Here is a 22,548-nt window from a genome sequence, read left to right on the forward strand (position 1 = left end):
GGCAGGCAAAAGCCTGTCTAAATGGCCCACACATCACACTTTTTCTCAACTAGAAAGACCAGTAAGTAAAGCCCAAGTTTTCTTTGCATGTTGTCCAGAGCATCACCCGGTTTGCCATTCTTTTTCACAGAGCTGCCACGTATCACCATGGAATCGTCCCTCTGCAGCACTGCATGAACAGACACATCAGGACGCTTCTACATTTTAATTAGTGTGTGAAAGAGTTTCTGTTTTTTCAAATAAAATGTGGTTTAGAGCAAGAGATATTTGCATATTCATTTCTTTAAATGGAACTAACAAGCCACGTACATAATAAAACCTAAAATCAAAGGAAGAAAACCCGTAACATTAATTTTCTCTTAGGTACCTCCAATTCAACGTTTTCTGTAGCACATCATTCTTTGGAGCTTTAATGCTTATGCTTTTATAGACCAAAAACAATCATTGCTATTTCACATGAAAGAAAACCTGCACACTGTGAAAAGGCGGCTCTAATTTTACTTATTTTGTTTCATGAAAAACTGTGTCCCCAAATTCTTTATGCAGTAAATTGAATTTTCAAACTGATGTTTATCATACGTGCAATTGTTTCCAGAAATGAATTTTAAAACAGTGATACTGGACAGACCACTCGGATAAAGAGCTTGCCTGATGTTTTTAAAACTAATGGTTGCAATAAAAACGTCAGTCTGAAGAGGAAGCAAGAATTTTGGCTTCTACTACTCATTTCATAGGTTTCCGAATTGTATTAGGACATTCATTTATGGCCAGCGTTAATCAGGACTCGTACAGCCATAGATCAGGAGCAATTATGTGCATTTAGAAGCAAGTCCATAATTTCTGTGTATGACTTTTCTTTGTAGGTTAAGAATAGTTTTATGGTGAATATATACTGTTAGTCTCTAATAAAAGCCTATTTCTCCATATTTTTAGATTCATTACGCATACACAGTTTCTTTCTGGGAATTTCTGAAATCCAGCACGGCGGGCTCTGTTTAGAAACAGAAGTTGTTCTCAGTTTGAGGCTTTCTTACTGATCATTAACTACCACACAGCTGGCAGTGAAATCAACCCCCCAATTGTCTTTTAAATGCAATAAACACATAACTGGGTCATATTATTGCTGTGAATCATCTTTAGCCACGTTTACATCATGTAATTTAATATCCATTTGTAGAAGAGCTGACACTACCACTCTATTCTTGTTCAATATTGGAAAATTTAATTGGCTACCTACTTGACTTGAGGCAAACAGTGATATAAACCAGACAAACTCTCCGCTCTTGACCCTATTGATTGACCAAAGTAAAACACACCATTGGTACCACAAAAGCCATGTGAGCATTAACTTAGGATCTCATTCTGCATTCCTGCGAGCAAACATGTTTTGGGATACTCTGCTGCCATGATAGGAAACTTACCCACCCCCACCAAAAAAAATAAACCAACCAAGTCTGAGTTGAGCGATTAATAGCAAGTCAATGCTCTACAAGCCAATATCCTCCCAGAGACTCATCTTCCAAGAGAGCCTCTGCTCCCAAAAGGCAAGGTCAACTGCAAAGAACAGCATTTAGATTTAAGAGGCTGAAGCTTGTAAAGCCACAGTCACAGCTGTGCAGGTATATTTATGTTAGAGTGAGTGGGAATGCGAGAAGTGAAGTGGAAAGAGAATCGAAAGGAAGAGGAAAGGAGAATTTTCAATAAAACCTCCCTGAATTCAGGCAGAGGGAAAAGAAAGTGATAAATAATCTCTCTGCAGATAGCTCGCGTGTCTACACTGTTTAATGATATTCATACACCTAATTTCCATGGACTGATATCATAGGAAAGACAGCAAATCTTGGGTACCTGGGGCTCCTTCCCACACATCCTGATTTGCAATGAGTCTGTCAACCTGCTCAGATTTATGCAGTCTGCAAACTGCGCGGCAAAGATAACCAACTTCACATTAAACACAGGAGCTCAGTGTCTGACCAAAAGCATCACAGGGAGGATGATCGCAAGTGGGAGAGGAGGTGGAAGATGCATGCATCTCTTGTGCATCCTCAAGCAGCAAGTTCTGGGTAGCAGGAGGTGCACTTCTTCCCAAGGTGGCCATCAATATCTAAGTCTGACTCTTCTTGCCCTGAGCTGTAGGGTAAACAAATCCTTAGGTCTCGCATGACTCTCATCAGACTACTGTAGGGGCTCCAGCAAGACTGACCGACCACTGAATTTCATCACAAAAAACAGGCTTTTAAATTGGAAAATCTCAATCTCCAGATCTGACCAACAGCCCAACACAAGGAGTTTATCCCCCTGCTCGCACAGAGCACTGTAAAATTCCTCTAATTTAGTCTGATAAAAGTGAAAGAAAATTGATTTTTTTCTCCATTAAAATAAATTTCAAAAGTAGTGCTTGAGAAACTTCTTGGTTAACTTTAGAGCTTTGTTTTGATTTATTTATTTTCTTTGCCTGAAGAGAGGGCTGTGTAAATGCTGCACTGTTAAGGGAAAGAAGTTCAAACTTTACATAAGGGCTTTTTGCCCAGTGTCTCTTGGCATGCTTCCTTAGGTTTTAGATTGCTTTGTATGGTGAAGCATTACAGAGTAAGATAACAGTGTGTTATCTAGGCACTAAGGAAGGGCTTTGCGCTAAAGAAATTGAGCCAAAATTTCTTTTCAAGGAGAGCAGAGAGTGCATTTGAATAAGCACTAAATTCAGCAGGGGAATAACTAATATGATTGGTTTTAAAGACACAGAAATGAAAATTTTGCTGTGTTACGAATGTTAAGTGTGAATTGTAAAAGGCCAGAGGAAGAACATAAATGCTTTCTACTCCCAGTTTCAGCCAAGGTGCTGTAGCAATTTTATAAATCAGAAGGTAAGAAAATGCTCGTGATTTTATTTTTGAATGGCTACTATCACAAAATACCTTTGGCTCATTTGTTCTGGCAATATGTGCCTTAATGAAGTATTTTGCATCATAGCCAGCAAGTGCTTTTGCAGCACATTTTGTAAAAGCGATGAAGATTTTTAACAGCCTGTTCTCCACCAAATTAAGCACTGATCCTGCAGATGCTTACACAATTTAATTGTTTCCAGATAAGGCATGAACATAGTTTTATTTCTTTAATAAAAACAGGCCCATGCCCTGAGAATGTAGTCTCTGGGAATGTTGGTTCAGTTTCTGAGGACTGCTGGACTGCAGTCATCTGGATGTCAGTGGATAATAGCATTGTGGTCATCCTGATTGCTCTTCCAAAAGCCAGGTTTTTAGTCTAAAACAACCTTTCACCTCCTATATTTAGATAAATTGTTTTGTTTTTAAAAGAAAGCAATAAACCAGATGTAGATGGAAATAAAAACTGGCTTACTAAAGGAACACACAGTATTTTCTGCAAAGCCGGGCAACTGACAAAGCACCCATCAATGTCATTATGACACACCTAGGTTTAGGTTACCAGGTGGTCCCCTGCAGTAATATTGGACAAACTCCTTGAAACTTCAGGTAAGAAGTTTTGCAGATATTCCCTGTCCCAAGGCCCGTCAGGAAAGGTTGATCGATATTTGTGCTACAACCATGAATTTCACTCTTGCCTAGACAGGTGCAGCTCCCACCAAGCTGAGAAAGAGCAGGATCCTCTTACACCGGAACTGGTGTTTGCTCACAGTTTTCCATCATGCAGTATTTCATGGTCTTCATTTTCGGGTTATTAAAATAGGATGTTATCCAACAAGTGGAGGGGAAGAAGGGGTCAGGGTGTTGGTTCCCATCTCAGAAGTGGCAGCTAAAGCTGCTGAGCAACATGTGTTTCTTATTTGAAACGTATCACTCATTCTTAAAAACAATAATACATACCATCTGTTGTAGCCATTCATAATTGATAAGATTTGGGCTGTGTTTGACTGTGAAAACCCATTTCAACATGAGTATCAATGTGCAGACGAAGAAACGCTGCAGAGCAATTCATCGGAACTTCCCTTGCCGTACATCATAGCCAATGATGGCCAACTGTCTCCAGGCACACACATGGTGCTCTGGAAGGCCCATTTATCGAGCCATTGCAAAGTATCACTATCTTCCCATGGCAAAAATAGTTTAATAATTTGGCACTGTTTTGCTCAAACAGATAATAACAAATTGTTAGATGTTTGCGTGACTGTGCAGCACAGTTGTCTGTGTCAACAGAGCTATTAAAATGCAAGGACACACAAGGCGTGTTTTAAAATAGAACAGAACAGAATATTTTCAGTAGGAAGGGATCTACAATGATCATCTTTGTGGCCTTTCTCTGGACTCACTCCAACAGCTCATGGAGGGTGTCCCTGCCCATGGGGGGCAAGGCTGAACTAGATGATCTTTGAGGACCTTTCCAACTCAAGCCATTCTGTGAGTCTATGCTTTTTCTTCATACCTATTAGTCAGGTGGCCACCTTCAGCAAGTCTTAGACCAATGTTTTCTTTAGACCTCCTCTTGCTATTAATGTAGTTAAAAATCCTTTCTTATTATCTGACACAACACTGGCCAGTTTCAACTCTAATTGAACTTTGGCCTTTCATGTCCTCTTCCTGCACATAGGCACCACAACTCTTTAATCTTCCTCGTATAAAGGAAAAATCTTAATGATGGTTTTGCGTACTCCAGAACTGGTTTAAGACTTTGAAGACATTTCATTTTGTCTCTGAGAGGAGATGAAGCCATCCTCTGAGAAAGAAATGCCTTCACAAAGGAAGGAAACATCTCTCCCTGTTATCATCACTGCACCACAAAATTTCTCCATTCACAAATCTGAAGGCTTAGACTCACTCTGTTTAATACCCAAAGATGCACTGATTTTCATACTGCCCAATTTCAGTCTGTGCATTCAAATTCCCTCCAAGTCAAGAAGAAAACTCCAAAATGTTTCAGGGGGGTCTCATCAAAAGCATGTGCTCAAAGACAACTACTATTTTATTAAGCCTTTAAAAATAAATAACAAAAAAAAACCCACCCCAAAAACAACCAAACAAAAAAAAACCCAAACCCACTAGGAAACAGAAAAAAAACCCTCCAAAACTTAAGACATTAACTTCACTTAAACATGACAATTGAACCAGGATTTATTAATCCATATTCTTAATGGATTCTGTTTGAAACACTGACTTTTTGTTTTCAAAGTACCAGCCACAGAATGTAGGTTTGTCACTTTATAATAATTACTAATACGCTCCCCCACTGGAGTCATCTGGAACATATTTAATTATTGACTTCATTGAAAACGTACATGGCACATGCTCACTCTTCTGAGCAAGCCTTTAAACGGACAAAGGCCCATTTGTTCCTTCTTTGAAAATCCAGCCTCGGCACATAAAGTGACCCCCAAATTAGGCTTATAGCATACATGCAATGTAAACACACAAGCTAACATTCATCAAGCATTTAAGCACATGCCTAGGTTTAAGCGTCCCAGTGGTCTCAATGGGAAAAGCCCCAGTGAAACCAGGGGTACAACTGTGCCTCGTACAAATATTCACATGGTAAATTCATTCCTGCGTTGCAGCTTGTGCCTCTGCATCTCATATCCTAGTCCACATCAAAGCTGACTCAGGTGTGCCTTTATGTACTGCAGGCACTCCCTGCACATGCACCCCACCACGTCAAACCAGCGGCAGTACTTGGATACCACCATATTTCCCCCTCTACATCTTAATAACCAATGCCTTCACATTTTCAGCTCTATACTGGGCACTGACTAATAGTCTTCCAGGTGCTGCCAATATGAATACCCAAACTAGCAACAGGATAAAAATGCAATTATACTTGAAGCAGGATTAATTTCAGCTTGTGATAAGACAGTGATCATCAGTAGCAATATAGTGTAATTTTACACCAAAGAGATCCACTAGTCATTTATCCTAGAATTTCAATATTTTGTGCCAAGTCTTACCAATAAAAAAATATGTCCAACATCACCTGTGCGTTGCTTCCTGATTTTTATTCTCCTTTGGGTCAAATTAGCAAACCCAAGTCTACATTCACTGTGTAGACTTTACATTCCCCCCAATCCCTTCAGTTTGGCTGCAGAAACATTGAACCAGCTTTTAAGGTCACATTCAGCATAATACTAAAATGCACGATTCGTTGCTTTAAATAGTAACATAGGTGGAATAACTCCAGAGTGTCTCATATACAGACATTAAAGGCAGATTTCCAGGGGAGCTTAGCTTTCATTAGGCACCTAAATATAATGTGCTTATTTTCAAAATCCCACAGAATGCAACAGCTTCTGCTCTGTTTAGCAGAATCATTATTTTGCAAATCTGAACATTTGAGGTTTTGGAAGCTTCCTGGTGCATGGGTATGTGTCTTTGTGGTTCCACAAGCCTTTGCAAGAGCTTAGATTGAAAAATGTGTGATTATCAATTTTTAAAGCAAAAAGGACAAAGGCCCAACGCTTCCTCTCCTGGAATAAAAAGAAAGGGCGAAAGGCTGGATTCCGCAAGGATGTACTTGCCCCAGCCTCTGCTGAACTCGTGTGTGCTCCCCAGCAAAGGACAAGACAATAGCTTTACTCATACAGACAGTTCAACATGTACAAGAGAGGGAAAAAAAACAGAGACTGAATGAGGTGCTGCTGAATAATGCCTTCATAGAAGCAGAAACCAGGTAGATGTCATCTGCAAGGTAAATTAAAATTATACATCTCTGAGGATTATCAGTGAAAATTGAGATCTGCAAGAGAATTTGCTTTTGATATTGGAAGGGATAAATACCCAGTACAAATCCTTTTATGTGGGCCTGTAGAGAGGAACAGAGAAATTAAAGATAAATGAGATTAAGGCATTTTCTAAAACTACGTTAGACATTTAAGTTACCCATGGAGGGGAAAAAGACTTTGGAGGAGGAGATTAGTTTAGACCCTCAGAAATACATTAATCTGAGAAATCAAATGACATAAATATTTTCTAGTCTGAACTGGTCATCACAACACCACCCCCACCAAGCCAGACACCCCCAAAAAAAAACAAACCTTAAGAACATTTCTTCCTAGCCTATCAATCAGTTCAAGCAAATGACGTGCCATGTCATTTTACTGTTGAGGTTTGAGATGGAAAACATGAAGGTATAAGTTGATTTTTTTTTTTTTTTTTTTTGCAAAAGGATGCCCCAGGGAGGGCCCCTTTGCCTTATCCTCACACAAATCCTCCTCCCATTTAATTCCTTTTGGAAACAGAGACAGAAGCTAACCAAAATCAAATGCTATGCAGCCTGTGTTCCTGTCTCCTTTGCCAGAGTTTGAAGTACATACAACTACTGCGGTTTCATGCAGGCCTATATTGTTATTAAGAGTTGACTGGAAATGTTGTTAGCAAGGAAAGTGGAGGAAATGAGTAAAAAAGTAATACATTTAGATGCATTTGGCTCTCTTCCTGGGAGCCCTTTTAATATAAAGAAACTCAACAAAGTTGTATTTTTAGATCTGGAAAGATGCGTTTCTGTATTCCACACACTAAAGGGATTTGCCTTAATACACTCAAATTTCCCCTCTCCCTCCTCCTCCCTCATGTGCTAGAAGAAATGAGCTTCAATCCTCAAGTTAACCACTGGATACACATATCCTGTTCTCCCCATTGGCCAAAATAAAAACCAATAAATGTATTTCATTACTTTTGTGGATTTATAATAGCACCTGGCAAGGATGGTCTTAATCTCCTTACACTGCTTGCACCAATGAAAGAAACCTTTGCAGTACTTCTTGAGAGAGAAATGAAAGGATAATAGGAATAAAATCTGGCAATACAAATATTATCTCCATGAAAATCTGTTATAAAATGTATGAAATCCATATCAATGTCTCCAGAGGGTGCTTGGCATAATAGCACAACTCAGACAATAGGTTATTAAAGATAGAAATAAGTATATTCCTCTTAATGACAACAGAATTGTTCAGAGACAGTTGGGAAGTATGAGGTTGTGTTTAGACAGCAAACTGGTGGCAAACAGCTAGTGGCAGACCTGTTAATAAGAGATGAAAAAATAGCCAGTAGTTTCTTCCTGTTGGTACTGCAGACAGGTATACTTGCAGGGGTCCAGCTGCTGCTTTGTCAACATCTTTGTTAAGCAAGACCAAAGATGCTCTGTTATTTGGATGTAGAACCATCAGCCACCGAGGTGGGAGGATAATATATTGAAGAATTCACCAGAATTTAATTTTTCTTTCTGCCCAGTATTAGTTACAATTCCCATTTTAGCTCAGACAATATCAGTTATTTACTATGCCAAAAAAAGGTGCGACAAAGATCAATTTCTTGAAAAAAGGTAACGGATTCAGGCAGCCTCAGGTTACCAGGAACCTGATCCAAAGTTTGCTGACTGAAAGAAAGTTTCCCTGTGATTTAATGACCTTAGATGGAGATTCAAAGGCCAAAGGCATTCAGGCAACAGACTGAAAGATTTTAAACAACTTTTTGTTTAAATGGCTAAACCCAAACCAACAATATACACTTTCTCATCACAAATTCAGTTGCTGTGGGACAAGACTGGGAAGGAATAAATGGTTACAGAGGTCACACAATAAAAGAAGTTACACCTTATATTCATAATCTTCATAAAACAAGTTACGCCACTCATTCCCCACCTTCAGCTTCCATAATGAACTAATTATAGAGGCCTTAGGGATGGCTGATGGGGCTGTATATCAAAGACATCACATGTGAGAAACACATATCTATCATAAAGTCTTTGACTTATTTAAATCTGGATCTCCACACTGCAAAATTTGTGATCCTGAAGTGACGGTGGGAAGATGTGATTTTGCCTTTCTTGCTCTACCACAGAAACCTTTTCATATTATCTGAAGAAAGAAAGAAACCTTCTCCCAAATGGATTTACATTTACAAAAAAATCACCATTCACCTACTGTCATCCTTTCCATGCTCCCCCACATTCCCTTCAGCCTGTGAATTTTACTCTTACAAACTTGTCACCATACCCGATTAACTTTCCACCTACTTAACTGTTAATTGGAAGGGAAAAAAAACTAATCTCCTCCTTAATTATATCTATCACCAGAATCTCCAAAGTTTAAGTTTCATGCCAGAAGAACAGGGCCACGCCTGCTGTTTCTCTCACCTATGTTCAATGTGTCCAACATCTCTAAAAGATGCTCAGTGTTTTCCATATGAACAGAAAAGGAAGTTCCGAATTTATCTCCAAAAAAGACCCCAAACAAAACTAAAACCAAACCTCTTTTCTCATCCTAAGACTTGGCATTGTGTTTTAATTTGTACCTCGTGTAGCCTAAGCAGCCATGCCATTCAGACACCTGTCAGCAGAGCACGCTGCTGGCTGCTCTGCTTGTAGCTCATCATGTAATGAGTGAGTTCAGCCTTCACTTAAAAAAAAACATTTTGCAATGTTGCAAAAAACCGTATTTTTCTTCTGAGTGAAAAATGAAGAATTCTGGAGGTAATGAAACTTCTAACAGCACAGAGGAAAAGGCGTATACAGGGCTGTAGGGCATCCTTCTGTTTGCTTCTAAGCAAATCAAACTCTCCCCCAGCCCTCTCACAACACTTTCATTTTCACTGTGCTTGAATGCAAGATCTTCACAACAACAATGAAGCTTGTAGATGTACAGCTTAAATGTCAAACCTCATTTTAAAGCGTACTTCACTTCCCTGATTAACGAGGAGGAGGGCAATTTTAAAATATGATGGGCAGAGAAGTGACTCTCAAACATTCACATGACTGAAGTTACACTTACTGCAGCGACTCCTCCATAACAACCTGTTCAGCTGGTAAGCTACCAGGTTGTTTTTCTAAGTGATATTAATACATGTCCATCAAATAATGTCCTTACTGACTTTGACAGCAAATGTGCAATAAAACACCCCATGATCAGCTGACAAGTTCTGAGGTGCCCAGGCTGTAACAGACTCCAACTCTTCTCCCCTGCAGCATTTCAGATCTAATACAATTAAGCAGAAGCACCGTGGTGACTTTCTGATAAAGACAGCACATGCAACTCAAAGATACATGGGAGCACAACTTGTTCAGCGTGAAGATACAATTTTCAGAACCAAAGCACAGCATAAAGACTGAATGCATCAGTGAATATAAGCACTTCAGTATTTTAAGCCTGGGACCGGGAGTGGTGAGCTAGTTCAGGAGGTGATCAGCTAAACACTGAGAAGAGAAACAGAGAAAAGATTACTTTTCAGACATGGGCTCATACTGCCTGTGCTGGTTTTGGCTGGGATGGAGTTGATTTTCCTCATAATAGCTAGTATGCTTCTGTGCTTTGGATCATAGAATCATAGGGGTTGGAAGGGACCTCGAGAGATCATCGGGTCCAACCCTCCTGCCAAAGCAGCTCCCCAGCTCACATTGCACAGATAGGCGTCCAGATGGGTCTTGAATGTCTCCAGAGAAGGAGACTCCACCACCTCCCTGGGCAGCCTGTCCCAGGGCTCTGTCACCCTCACTGTGAAAAAGTTCTTCCGCATGTTGGTGCGGAATTTCCTGTGCTCCAACTTGCAGCCATTGCCCCTTGTCCTATCCCCACAGACCACTGAAAAGGGGCTGGCTATTTCCCCCTGCATCTCACACTTGAGATATTTATAAACATTAATAAGGTCCCCTCTTAGTCTTCTTTTCTCCAGGCTGAATAGCTTCAGCTCACTCAGCCTTTCCTCATAGAGGAGATGCTCCAGGCCCTTAATCATCTTTGTAGCCCTTCTTTGGACTCTCTCCAGGAGATCCCTGTCCTTTTTATACCAGGGAGCCCAGAAATGGACACAATACTCCAGGTGGGGACTGACCAGGGCAGAGTAGAGGGGGAGGATCACCTCCTTCGACCTGCTGGCCACACTCCTCCTGATGCATCCCAGGATCCCATTGGCTCTCTTAGTCACCAGGGCACACTGCTGGCTCATGGCCAACCTGTCATCTACCAGGACCCCCAGGTCCTTCTCCACAGAGCTCTTCTCCAGCATGTCATCCCCCAGCCTGTACTGATTCAAATGGTTATTCCTTCCCAGGTGTAAGACTCTACACTTGCTTTTGTTGAACCTCATTTGGTTTCTCCCTGCCCAGCTCTCCAGCCTGTCCAGGTCTCGCTGGATGGCAGAATGGATTTGTGCTGTAAATAGTGTTGGTAATACAGCCATTTTAGTTACTGCTCAGCAGCGCCTACACAGAGACAAGACCTTTCTGCTTCTCATCAGCCCACCAGCAAGAAGACTGAGGGTGGACAAGGAGTTGGGAAGCAACACAGATGGGACAGCTGACCCCAACTGACCAAAGGGATATTCCATACAATGTAATGTCATGCTCAGCATATAGAGGCTGGGGAAAGAGAAAGGAATAGGGGAGACATTTGGAGCAGCAGTACTTGTCTTCCCAAGTACCCATTATTCATGATGGAGCCCAGCTTTCCTGGAGATGGCTGAAGGCCTGCCTGCCCATGGGGAGTGGGGAATGAATTCCTGGTTTTGCTTTACCTCTGTTGGCAGCTTTTGCTTTACCTGTTAAGCTGTCTTTATCTCAACCCATGAGTTTTCTCACTTTCACTCTTCCAATTATCTCACCCACACCACCGTGGGGCAGGGGGTGAGGGACTGGCTGCGTGGTGGTTACCTGCCAGCTGGGGTTAAACCACTGGCACAAGTGGGAGGCAGTAAGAAGTGTCCCATAACCCAGAGGAAAGTGCTGAGCCAGCAGGAGCTGGATTTTCACAGAGTATGTTAGAAATTATAGATGGATCAGGTAACACTGGTCTTCATACTATGGAGATTGCCTAACATTATTCTAACTTCTCCTCACAAGAAAATCCATAGTGCTCCTGCTGACAGCAGACCTTTAACCCAGTATGCATTACAGACACACACACTTGGAATCACCTTGTTCTTTTAATTTAAACCAAACCCATCTCAGATTCAAAAATAAGCCACGTTGTCATATATTTCACTGTTAAGTCCCAGTGTCCTTTTTCCCTCATCTCAGGCTACTTTCAAGTTTTCAAAGACTTTTATTTCCCCTGGCTCTCAGCACTTGCTTAGTTTCCCTCCCCTTCTTGAAAACCAAGCACACAGCTATGTGGATAGCTCAGCCTGCAGGTTGACAAAGCCCTGTAATATCAGGATATTTTAACTAAGGGTGCTTTCCAACAGGCTGTTGTAAAGGTGCACTTCTGCCACAAACATATGGCTAGAGGAGACTGACAGGGGAAGTAACACATCCTTCATTTCTGCCTCCACAGATAAAGAACCACCAAGCAAAGCTGGGAATTTCATCAAATACAAACCCAGGTTTCTTTGGCCACAATGCCCAGTACATTGTATGACTTGGAAGAAAGGATCATTGTATGCTGTCAGCAGGATACAAAGTAAAGATTCTTTCCTCAGAAATAATGATAATGGGTAGTTAGGTCTGGTGATTTGTTTTGTTTTAAATTATTGTTCTTAGCCTGTGCATACAGATCATTTATTTAACTAAATAAATCTAACTACATAAACAAAGGATGCCTGGCTTCAGGGGGAAATTCAGACAGCTGGGTTTAACCCCTTGGGAACGTTTGTGGAACACTTGCCATTTTCACCAGTGGGCCCCAGGGGATCCAGTTTTCTTGGGGAAAAAAAAAAAAAAAACAAAAAACACAAAAACCTAAAGTGAAAGAAAACTGGAGCAGGTGAAAGTCCATTTGTTTAACAAAATACAGCACTGGTCTCAGTAGGCAAATGCTGCTTCTCAACTGATAGAGAAGGCAGCAAGAAAATACACAGGGAGAGCCTGGAGGACACAGAATGGTCTTACAGCACTCCAGAAATAATTAAGAACTGTATTCTTGGGAAAAGTGGTCTCATTACATTTTTTTCAGATTGCAATTTTCTCCCACCTTCTCCCCCCCTCTTTCCCTTTCCACCAGCAATCTTGGAGCAATGAAAATATCAGTTTGCTTTCTAGTACTTGTATTCTCTTAAAAATGTCATTATTCAATTATCTGTCTATTCACTGGCCCTAAGGTCCAGCAGAGCAGATATTGTGAGCCTTCATTTAATGTTTTTAAATGCACTTCAGTCCACTTGTGATACAATAAAACTTTATTGAATTCTGTTCCCACATCACACTTACCATCCCTCACTTTTATTGATATGTGAGCCCATCTACTCTTCTGTCAGCAATAAAAGGAATATTTCTAGCAAAGAAATGACCTTTCTTTCCATCAATACAGCAATTGGAAAATGTGACTTCAGGTTTCATGCTTGAAAAGAAAAAAAGTCTTAAGAAAAGATGAACTATGCTCGTGTTGTTTTCCTTCTTGTTAGCATTAACGAAACAGGAAAATCTTTGTAAGTATCAAAGATATTTGGTGTCTTCCTAAAATTTATTAGGCTGTTTATCTAGACAAATGGAAAGGGAGGACAATTCATTCTTCCTTCGAAGCCACAAACATTTTTCCCTTGAAGGAAACAGCCCTTTGAATAGATCTTCCCAATATTAAAAGCTGATGGAAGATTTGTCACCTGGGTGCAAGGCAAGTTATCATCGCAGTGGGATATGTGACGCCCAAGGCACCCAACTCGCCCCCTCCTGCTGATGCCATCATTTCTATCAATGCAGCAATGGGTTTGTCCCTGGTGAGACCCCACCTTTTTTCCACTTTGCCCTGCCCTATATCTTGTATTTTCCAAGTCTCTGTTAAAAACCAGACTGTTTCTAAAGGACAACAGCACAGGAGTTATTCTGTGAACTCAAAACCTGTAACCTCAGGGAACTGAGACCTCAGAAAAAACATAAGGTAAATCTGACTCAGCTGGCTAAATCCTCTTCCCACCACCACACTGGATCCTCAGTAGCCTGAATGTCTCTGGGGGGAAATGAACAGAGAGAGAACTCCAAAATACCTTTGAGCTTTCAACTCACACCTATTAGAATAAAAAATATACAAATGCAGACAATCCCTACAGTTCAGTCAAAGCCAATGGGAGATAGTTACTCACACGTTGGAAAATCTCTCACTTTTCTGACTTGGGGCAGTGCTGTTGCCAAGGCCCAAGGAACTAAGGTGCTAAGGAGAGCTGCAGCTTTAACTGGGTTGTTCTTTCTCTTATACACCTCAGAAACACATGCAGGTCTACTAAGTGCTACATGCACATAACAGTGCTGTATTTTCATAGGGAAAAACATGTTGGTTCGGATTTATCAGACTATCAGTAGAAAATCTGGCTGCTTACAATGACAACTCGCTCAGGAGACCTTCCACCACCACACATCTTGCAAAACTGGACTCTCTTGCTTGTCACCAGCCTTGTGTACAGCACTGGATAAATTGCTCATCTGCTTTCTGCACTGGCTCAAGAGTAAAAAGTCCCTTAGCACATTACAAAGGTGAAATAAGAAAAAATATACTCCTAGATGTACTGGCACCATGACAACAGGACTGTACAAGCACCAGAAGAAGATACTGAAATGTTTCTGCAATGACAGTGTTGACCTAGCTTCACAAAATCACTTCTGCCACTACTGTTCCCATTACTCATTTAACATGGCTCTGGAAAGGGAGAAGGAGAAAGGGAAGGGATGCACTGGGAAACAACAGAGTACTGGATCAAAAGGACCCTTGCAAAGTGAGGTTTCTCATACTTACATACAGCATAAAGCATCCTAAAATGCAGTTCCAGACATCCCTCTGCAATGTGCCAGGTGTCCGCAGCTCTGGCAATGGCAAACCACAGGTCTGCAGTAGTGCAGATTTAATGGAAAACCAGGGAAAAACTCTCTTGGTCAATAATGATTTTTAAAAAATCAATTTAAGAAAATTGTGGTGGTAATTTCAGTATTTGAGAAGAAAAGGGGCATTATTTAAAGCATGTGTCAGAGAAATAAACACCACATGCCAAGACTTGCTTTGAGAAAAACAAAATTAATTTGGTGACTTTCTCTGATACCAGAAAAATAGGACAACTGATGCCACTGAAGCCTGTCAGATTAGGCCTTGTATCTTTTCAACCACTGAAATAACCTGCTTTTCACTTGCTTTTCATTATGAGAAGGCAACAAAAAAATTCCACAGGTCATTGGAATGACTGTCCGTTTCTCTAGACAGCATCTGCCATCTCATAAACTGACATAGGGTCAGAAAAATGATGAGAGGACTGGGCTACCTGCATAATCATCTGTTTTCTTCCCCACATTTCCAGAGTAACAGCAGCCTCACGGAGCTCTCCTTGCCAGAGCTATCTCTAGTGAACACACAGGAATGCGGTGTGAAGGGTAATATAAAAAACATTTTAAAATATATGAGCTACTGAAGTTAGAAGAGGTTTGTTTTTCCCCCTCCTGAGAGGAAATGGGGATGTTTTCTTCTTGAAAATGATACGAGTTAGTGGTGGAAGAGCTAATAAATAAATAAATAAATGAAATTGCAAGAGGAGCATGCTACCCAATGGAGTTTTAAATCTTCCATAATTTTTCTCCGAGGGAGCATATACACTAGCACTATATTGAGCATAAGTGCCTAAGGTCAATCCTAACAACATCTGTCAAAGAAGACTCCTAAACGCTGCTCTCTTGAGAGACACACATGCTCCCCTCTGCTGCCGAGTCAGCACTTGGGTAAACTGTTCCTCTCTGTCCATAAGGAATAATTTGAAACTGTAAGGAGTAACCCATCCAAACAGAGCAAGCTGGAATTGCACACAAGTAGAACTGCCTGCTGAAATATTAATTCCTTTGTTATGCAATTACACCTGAGTACAAGTGCTTGCTGAAATATTAATTCCTTTGTTGAACAACTGCTGTGTTTCTTTACGAGATGGTCCTGTGGCAGACACCACCATTCACCAAGGGTTTGGTGTATGAAGCCGCCAAGGAAATGTCAGTGGCTGAGGAAGGGTTTTCCCCAGTAGTGAGCAGTGCCAGGGACCCTACAGAGCCCACTCCATTCCTCTAGTGAAGCATCATGCAAAGTAGCTGGGTGTGGGTAGCGATGCTAAAAAAGCTGGACCTGAAAGGCCTTGTGCAACAGCCCAAATTAGGCTAGAGGGACTAACACATGTGGACTCCGTGACAAGAACCCAGGGGGACCAGCTGACCCACAGCAAATGGCAGAGGTATCACCGAGGCACTGAGGGGGAAACAGATTTCATCCACCAGGCATAGCTTTGGCTCACCCACAGCCTTGGTGACCTCCTCATGCAGCCCTGACACCTCCCTATCCCATTCCTTGGATGGCTTTCATTCCTGGGGCACTCCCAGGGCCCAGACAAGGAACATCTGCAAAGTTGACCAAAGGTCTCCCACTCTGTATCTGCAGATGAAGACACACAGTCTGCCTGAATACAACTAACTTCCCTGGTGCTACACTGAATAACAACACATGAATATTTGACACAAAACTTCCCAAGCAATGCAGAAAGACAACCTGAGGGATGAGTGCTGCTTTACAATGTGCTTGCCCCTTGTTTTCCACCATAACTCTACTTCTAGAGGCATTGCATTTGCTTCAGAGGAATCAGCCATGAAAGTTACTAACTAAACTGTACAGGAAGTGTAGCTTCTTCTCTTTGTTTTCCTCCCCACATTCAGATAATTAAAATATACTCAATCCCAACTGTACACTTGGTACTGAGCAACCTCTCTCACAAGAGTTATTTTACATCTTGTACATGGGGCCGATTAGCACCTCAGGGCACAATATTCACGTATTGCCTTTCTCACCAGGCACCACTATTCCTCTTTGTTTTATATGCAACAAAGGCTATGGAGGGGTACTAGGTAATAACTACTGCTTTACCAGCCCAGTGTCAGGAGAGAAAAGCTTACCTCATGCAAATCACAAACCACAAGGAAATACAACCTGCTACGATAAGTAGAAACCAATCTCCCCTTGCCCTCTCCATGCACAGTGTCGTTTGTGAAATGAAAGACCTCATTTAGAGCAGAATAACTCCAAATTGGTAATTTGGTACAAGCTCACTAGGGCAGACCCTAAGCCCCTGATGTCACTCTTTCCACGAGTTTAATAGCTCACCCCATAAAAAAAAAATATTCCATCACTGCACTCAAAAGCTTCTTATTTTTGTTCAGAAAAAAACAAATATGGACACGCCGAGCCCTCCACAAGCAAGGAGACAGAGTCTCTCAGCAGTAAGGTTCCCATTTGCTCAAAGAGGTGGTCCTCGCTGCATCCCTCATCTTGCAGTCTCCTAACAAACAAAACCCTGTATCACCACAGGAGGTACATGGCCACCTCCTGCATGAGGGACAGGGATCACCTGAGGGGTTGTAGGTTTCCAGTTCCCCTCCAGACAGCGTGCCTGTCATTTCTTAGCCATGTTTGCTCTCCTGTAGCCTCTGCTCAAGGCAACAAAGAAGATGCTCTTAGTACTTCAGCCAAATCCTGGGTTTCAGCAATTTTAAGTCTCCTGCTGCTCTCTTAATACAAGTCTGTGGCTCAAAAGCATCCATTCCTATACCTGCTTTATTATTTTCAGAGGTGTGCTATGAGCTTTGGCCTACTGAAACTGAAACCCTAGAAACAGTGCCGTTATTCACTGCTCAGCCCTTTACAACTGCTAATAAAAAGTGCACTCCTAGTATTACTGTTGTTACTTCTTTCTTGAGGTATGCCACTTTTGACAGTAGGACTATAACTGCATCTAACAAATTTGGTTTCTACAGAAAGTAAATTCTGAGGTACACTGAACTTTTTGTAGTTCTGATGTTTCCCATTTGGCACATGTTGCTGTAACCCCAGATGACTTTCTACCCTCAAAAATTCAGGCTAAATGGCTTGCTTGCAATTTGTCTTCATAACTTTGGAAGGTTATAAATTATTATTTTCTACCATCAAACATCAAATTTCCCCAAACATTAGCTTTCTGACTCCTCAGTGATACAATACTGTATTTAAAGACCCTTATCAAATGTCAGCAATTACATGGACATAGGTCGGTCGAAGTGCACTGCTGTACAATTACAAGCATAAATCTGTGGAAAGAGAAACTAAGAGCTAGCAATAGTGCTTCATCCTCCTGGTCTGCTTTCATTAATGGGGCTTCCCAAGTGTTTTCCAAAAGGCGTGCAACAAGGAAAACGTGGGGCACTATTCGGATATTTTTAACCTAAGCACAAACCTTCCAACAGAGGAAAATATTTCCTATCTTATCTGCTCAGTCTCCTGGGAAGCACATGGTTTGTCACTGAGCGTTTACCTGCTTTGGGGCAACAAGAGACAAGCTCAAGGCTGGCCCAGTCATCACAATAAATAAGATCTCTATTAAAGAAGCCAATTAAAATATATCATGATACATACTGTAAGGAACACATTCATACTGCACTTCCAGGTACTTGTACGTCCCAGGGCAAGGGTCTGGAAACACATCAGGGCCAGCGACAACTGCGCATTGGGTCCGATTACTGCATCTGAAAAGCAAGAGAAAAGAGAGTCAGAAAGAAGTCCAGATAGGACGACAGGGCAAGAAGTTGAGCAGCCTCTCCAGTGTCAACAGGAGTGAAGATGTGGAAGCCACAGTTTCAGCATCAGCTGGAGAAGCTCAGAAGAGAGTGTGCAGAGGCTGATGGCAAACACCGTCTTCACCAGCTTACTGCCGAACGAGAAGCGGTGTGGTGGCATAACCCCTTCCCCTCCAAGCAGTTCTTACAGCACCAGGAGGTATTTCTTTAAAACCAAGCTGAGAGGAAGATTTTAAATAAATGGCTACATACACGGTCCTCTAGGTCTTGAAACCCAAACTCCTTCACAGTGATCTCAACTAACCTTAAACACCAGCATCCACACCAAACAAAACATAAAGACTAAACTAGCAACATTTGTGGCTAAAATAATCACTGTATAATTTATAGCAGGCGTAGCATACATTTTAGAAAACATGTATAAAGTGTTACCACAAAAACAGTGTTCTTGAATAATACTGTTTAATGCAAAGACTAGAAACAGCAACGCTTCAGTGGTGGGAAAAAAAATCCAACCACCAAATAAGCTGTCTAAAACCCAAAATAGTTTTTCATACACAGCCAACACACTTGCATTAGTTATAAATGGCTAAGTCTGATTCAACCATTCTGCCCAGCACCAGTGCATCTCCTGAGATGATGTATTTTTTCAGCAAATGTTCTCAGTAAATATCTTGCCATACAGCTACATGGAGAAGGAAGTGACCTTGCCTGCTGAAAAGCATCTCTTAGGTTAAGAGCATGGACATACAGGTTGGGCCCTGCAAGATGCTTTTGCTGTGGCACTTGTAACTCACACCCACGGGTGACTGATTTCTGCATGTGTGAAAACCCACATCTGTCTCTGCTTTTGTGGTACAAGCACCTCTGTGTACAACTTGTATGTATTTTGGGGATGCAAACCCACTGAGCAAACAGCAGCTCTACATAGAAAAATCCTCTCATTATTTATTTTAGAAAACACCCTAATTTGTCTTTTTCCTATGCTTTTGCATGCTAGAAGGAGACAACCTAAAGGCTAGACAGCTTACTTTTTGTAAGATGCTGCTGCCTGTGATGTGACACGGGACCCCTGACCCTCCTGCTCTTCTAGCAGAAGCCGCAACATCCAGCACAGAACTCATTTAGGTCTGCAGTGGAAATGCTTCATGTTTACCTGAGGCTATAGTTTGTCAGCCTTAATGAGGATTTTATTTGAGCCCATAAATTAAAATTGATTCATTAGTGACTGCCTTCAGCTCCATAATTTCTTTAATTTTATGGAAAGATTAATAAGAGCTGATACAATTGCTCATCGGGCTGTTTTGCTGGATAACAGATAACCCAGAGGGCTTGGTCGTTCTCATGTTTTCTAGTTGAAAGACGACAGTTATCAGAGCAAGTGCCCAGCTGTATCACATACACAGAAAAACAAAAAGGGTAACTCTGCTGTCCTCACCTTTGCCACTTACAGACAGGTGGCTTGGCTGGGATATCACAGGTAGGTTGGACTGTGCAAGTGGGCAGTCTTCCAGGAGAAGCTTTGAACATCATCCAAAGCTTCACTTTCAAAAAAATCCTTCACTAGGCTCAATGTGCCTTTCAAAAAGCAACTGAACTGACGTAATCAATAGTCTCTCTGGCTGTAGGGACAGCCCTGGCCATGTTATATAGAGTAAGAACAATGGATCAAAGAGACAATTCAAAAATCACAACTCAGGATCCAAAATTATGAGGAATAAGAAGGGGGAAAGGGGTGGGGTGGGGAACAGGCATATTTAGTGTTCTCTGCATGTGTTTTCTTTCTTTCTATTTGTAAGGAAGCACTGATTTTGAATGGCCAAGCCATTTATTTTTACGTAAGAACTTGTACACAAAAACCTGAAGTGAAAACATACAACTTAGAAAGCTCCAGGTTCATAACCAGTATTGCAGAATTTGGGTTGGAAACCAAAAGCTGTGAACACGAGCTTTAAATTCCCCAAATGTATGCTGTCTTTTGAGATACCACCAAAGAGAATAAATGCACCATGATACAAGAGGTTGAGGGAAGAATGCAGTGTGCTGAGTCTTCTCCCCCAACTCTAGTAAGTCCTGAAGCCCCCTTGCACATCCCTGAATTGGGGGATGGCAAAGCATTGAGCATACAAAGCACAAAAAGAAAGCAAGATCAAACTGTCAGTGCCACCTTGGGGGGGAAACAACAGAAAACCAAATGGCAGACAACCTCCCAAATAAAATCTCAACTATTAAGTGGTGTCAGTACCTTGCACAATTTGTAAAAAAAGTGATTATAATTGAACTCCCCCCTCCCCCCCCAAACCCAGAAAAACTCAAGTTTGTCTCCTTTTCATTCATGTCATACGGGGAGCAAACCTGTGTCTGGCACCTGGCATTTCAAGTTTCCTTTTACCGCCCCAGGACGAAACAGGCAGGTTCCCACTCCAGCACATTTAAGGGATGAAGCCAATTTGGACTAAAAACCTTAGGAAAAAAACTTGATAACTCTTCCACTATTACTGTCAGACATTAGGCTACAAAATTTTTAGAGAGAAAGTGGTAAAAACCACTCATCATTAAAGCTCTTGTTGCTGTGCTTTAGCTTATGCTTTTTTCTCACTTTCACAACAGCTTCTTGGTCCCTTCAGTTTTGTCATATTTCTTTCTAGACAGATTAAAGGTCCAGGTGACACAAAAGAAGTGACATAGAAAAGGAGATATGTAAAAGAAGATTAATCTGTAGCTTTGAGAAGGAAAAAAAAAAATAGCATTCCTCACTCCATTTCTAGCAAACCAGCCCAGAAGCTCTTCTTTTTAAATCATGGGATTATTCATTGAGTCTTGGGATTTCTTGGCCCTTAGTGATACCTGCTTCAAACTCCTGTGAGTTGTGACACTCAGTGCTGGTATTGACCTTTCCATTCAATGTAACAGAGAGCCCTTGGTTTTATTTTCAGTTGGTTTTGTTTGGGGTTTTTCTTCTTTTCTTTTTTACTTCCTTTCTTGAAGGCAGACCTTTACTCACTACTGGAGTTACAATTCACAGTGAGAACCAGCACTGCATCAGCTCAGGTATAAATGTGTCTCTTCTACAGGGCAAGCACAGAAACACTACCCAAGCCCCTTCGCTTTACTCTAGAAACAGCAGCTTTGCACCTTGCTAGATTCCCCTCCAACAGGGCCCTAACCGTTTGTATAGCTGGCTTCAGCATAACTGCACTCCAGAAAACTACAGTCACCTTTTATACACCCATCTATACTTCTTATCACCACCTTCTGACAAGCGCCTCTTATTTCTTGCACTGATTCATCGGCTCCTTCAAATGAAACAACTTCTCGTTGCCCTCATGCCACAACTTTCCAGTGATCCCTGGCCTCTTGGGGTATTTTCTCATTCTTCATATGCTCTGACACCGAGTAAACAAGAGAACTGCAGCACGAATCTGTGAATTTGGGGAACCAGGGAGATAATTTTATGCCAGTTAAAAAAACAGCTTCAATTTTATTAGTTTGTACAACGTTTTAAGCAAATGTTCTGGAGACACAGAAGAATCAAAGGAGCCCCTCAAGTGGTTTTAGCTCCTCCTATTGCCATTTATCATGAAATCTGACAGGAGGTTTATAGCCACCCTATTGTTTGGAGTTGGTTTGGTTTATTTTGAAGTACTTATTTCTATCTGTAATCATTCCTTTCTCTGTGTTGCTCCATGAAGTGCAAGGTGTGGAAGTGAAGACAGACCCCGCTTCTCGGAGACCCTGCACATCCCAGGCCACCTCTGAAACTGCTGCTGAGATTCATCAACACTTTGGCGAGCCCAGGAGTATCCACAGAGCTCAGCAGAAATAACTCACCTTGCTGCCACAGCATTTGGGTGAGCAAGGCAAAAACCCTGCCGCCTCTTCCATTTTGCAAGATATGGAAAACGTGAGTTGTCAGTGCCAGTGGTCCTCTGCAAATGCTCATGTTGGTGCAAAGTGTGCTCAATGAAAATGCCAATATCTCACACCCACTTTGCCAAGGCTTAGATGCCCAACCAAGACCATCAACAGACCAGGAATAAAGGCGTTAACGAGAGATCTGCGTTCTCACTCTGACTTGAGAGACTGATGGTGACATATGATCTT

The 22,548-nt window shown here is 41.5% G+C and overlaps 1 protein-coding gene across 13 annotated transcripts in view; it reads right to left on the minus strand.

Moving 5' to 3' along the window:
• Positions 1–22,548, minus strand: part of ADGRL3 (adhesion G protein-coupled receptor L3) — a gene marked incomplete at both ends in the record, with an annotated part of 318,582 nt that overhangs the window by 186,643 nt on the left and 109,391 nt on the right. For all 13 annotated transcript variants that reach the window (XM_084263405.1, XM_084263406.1, XM_084263403.1 and 10 more), the window contains one exon: positions 18,284–18,393. In XM_084263405.1, coding sequence (XP_084119531.1) covers positions 18,284–18,393 — 110 coding nt within the window. The remainder of the gene's footprint in view (positions 1–18,283; positions 18,394–22,548) is intronic.

Source organism: Gallinula chloropus (assembly GCF_964237585.1).
Source record: "Gallinula chloropus genome assembly, chromosome: 4".
Taxonomy (NCBI): Eukaryota; Metazoa; Chordata; class Aves; order Gruiformes; family Rallidae; genus Gallinula; species Gallinula chloropus.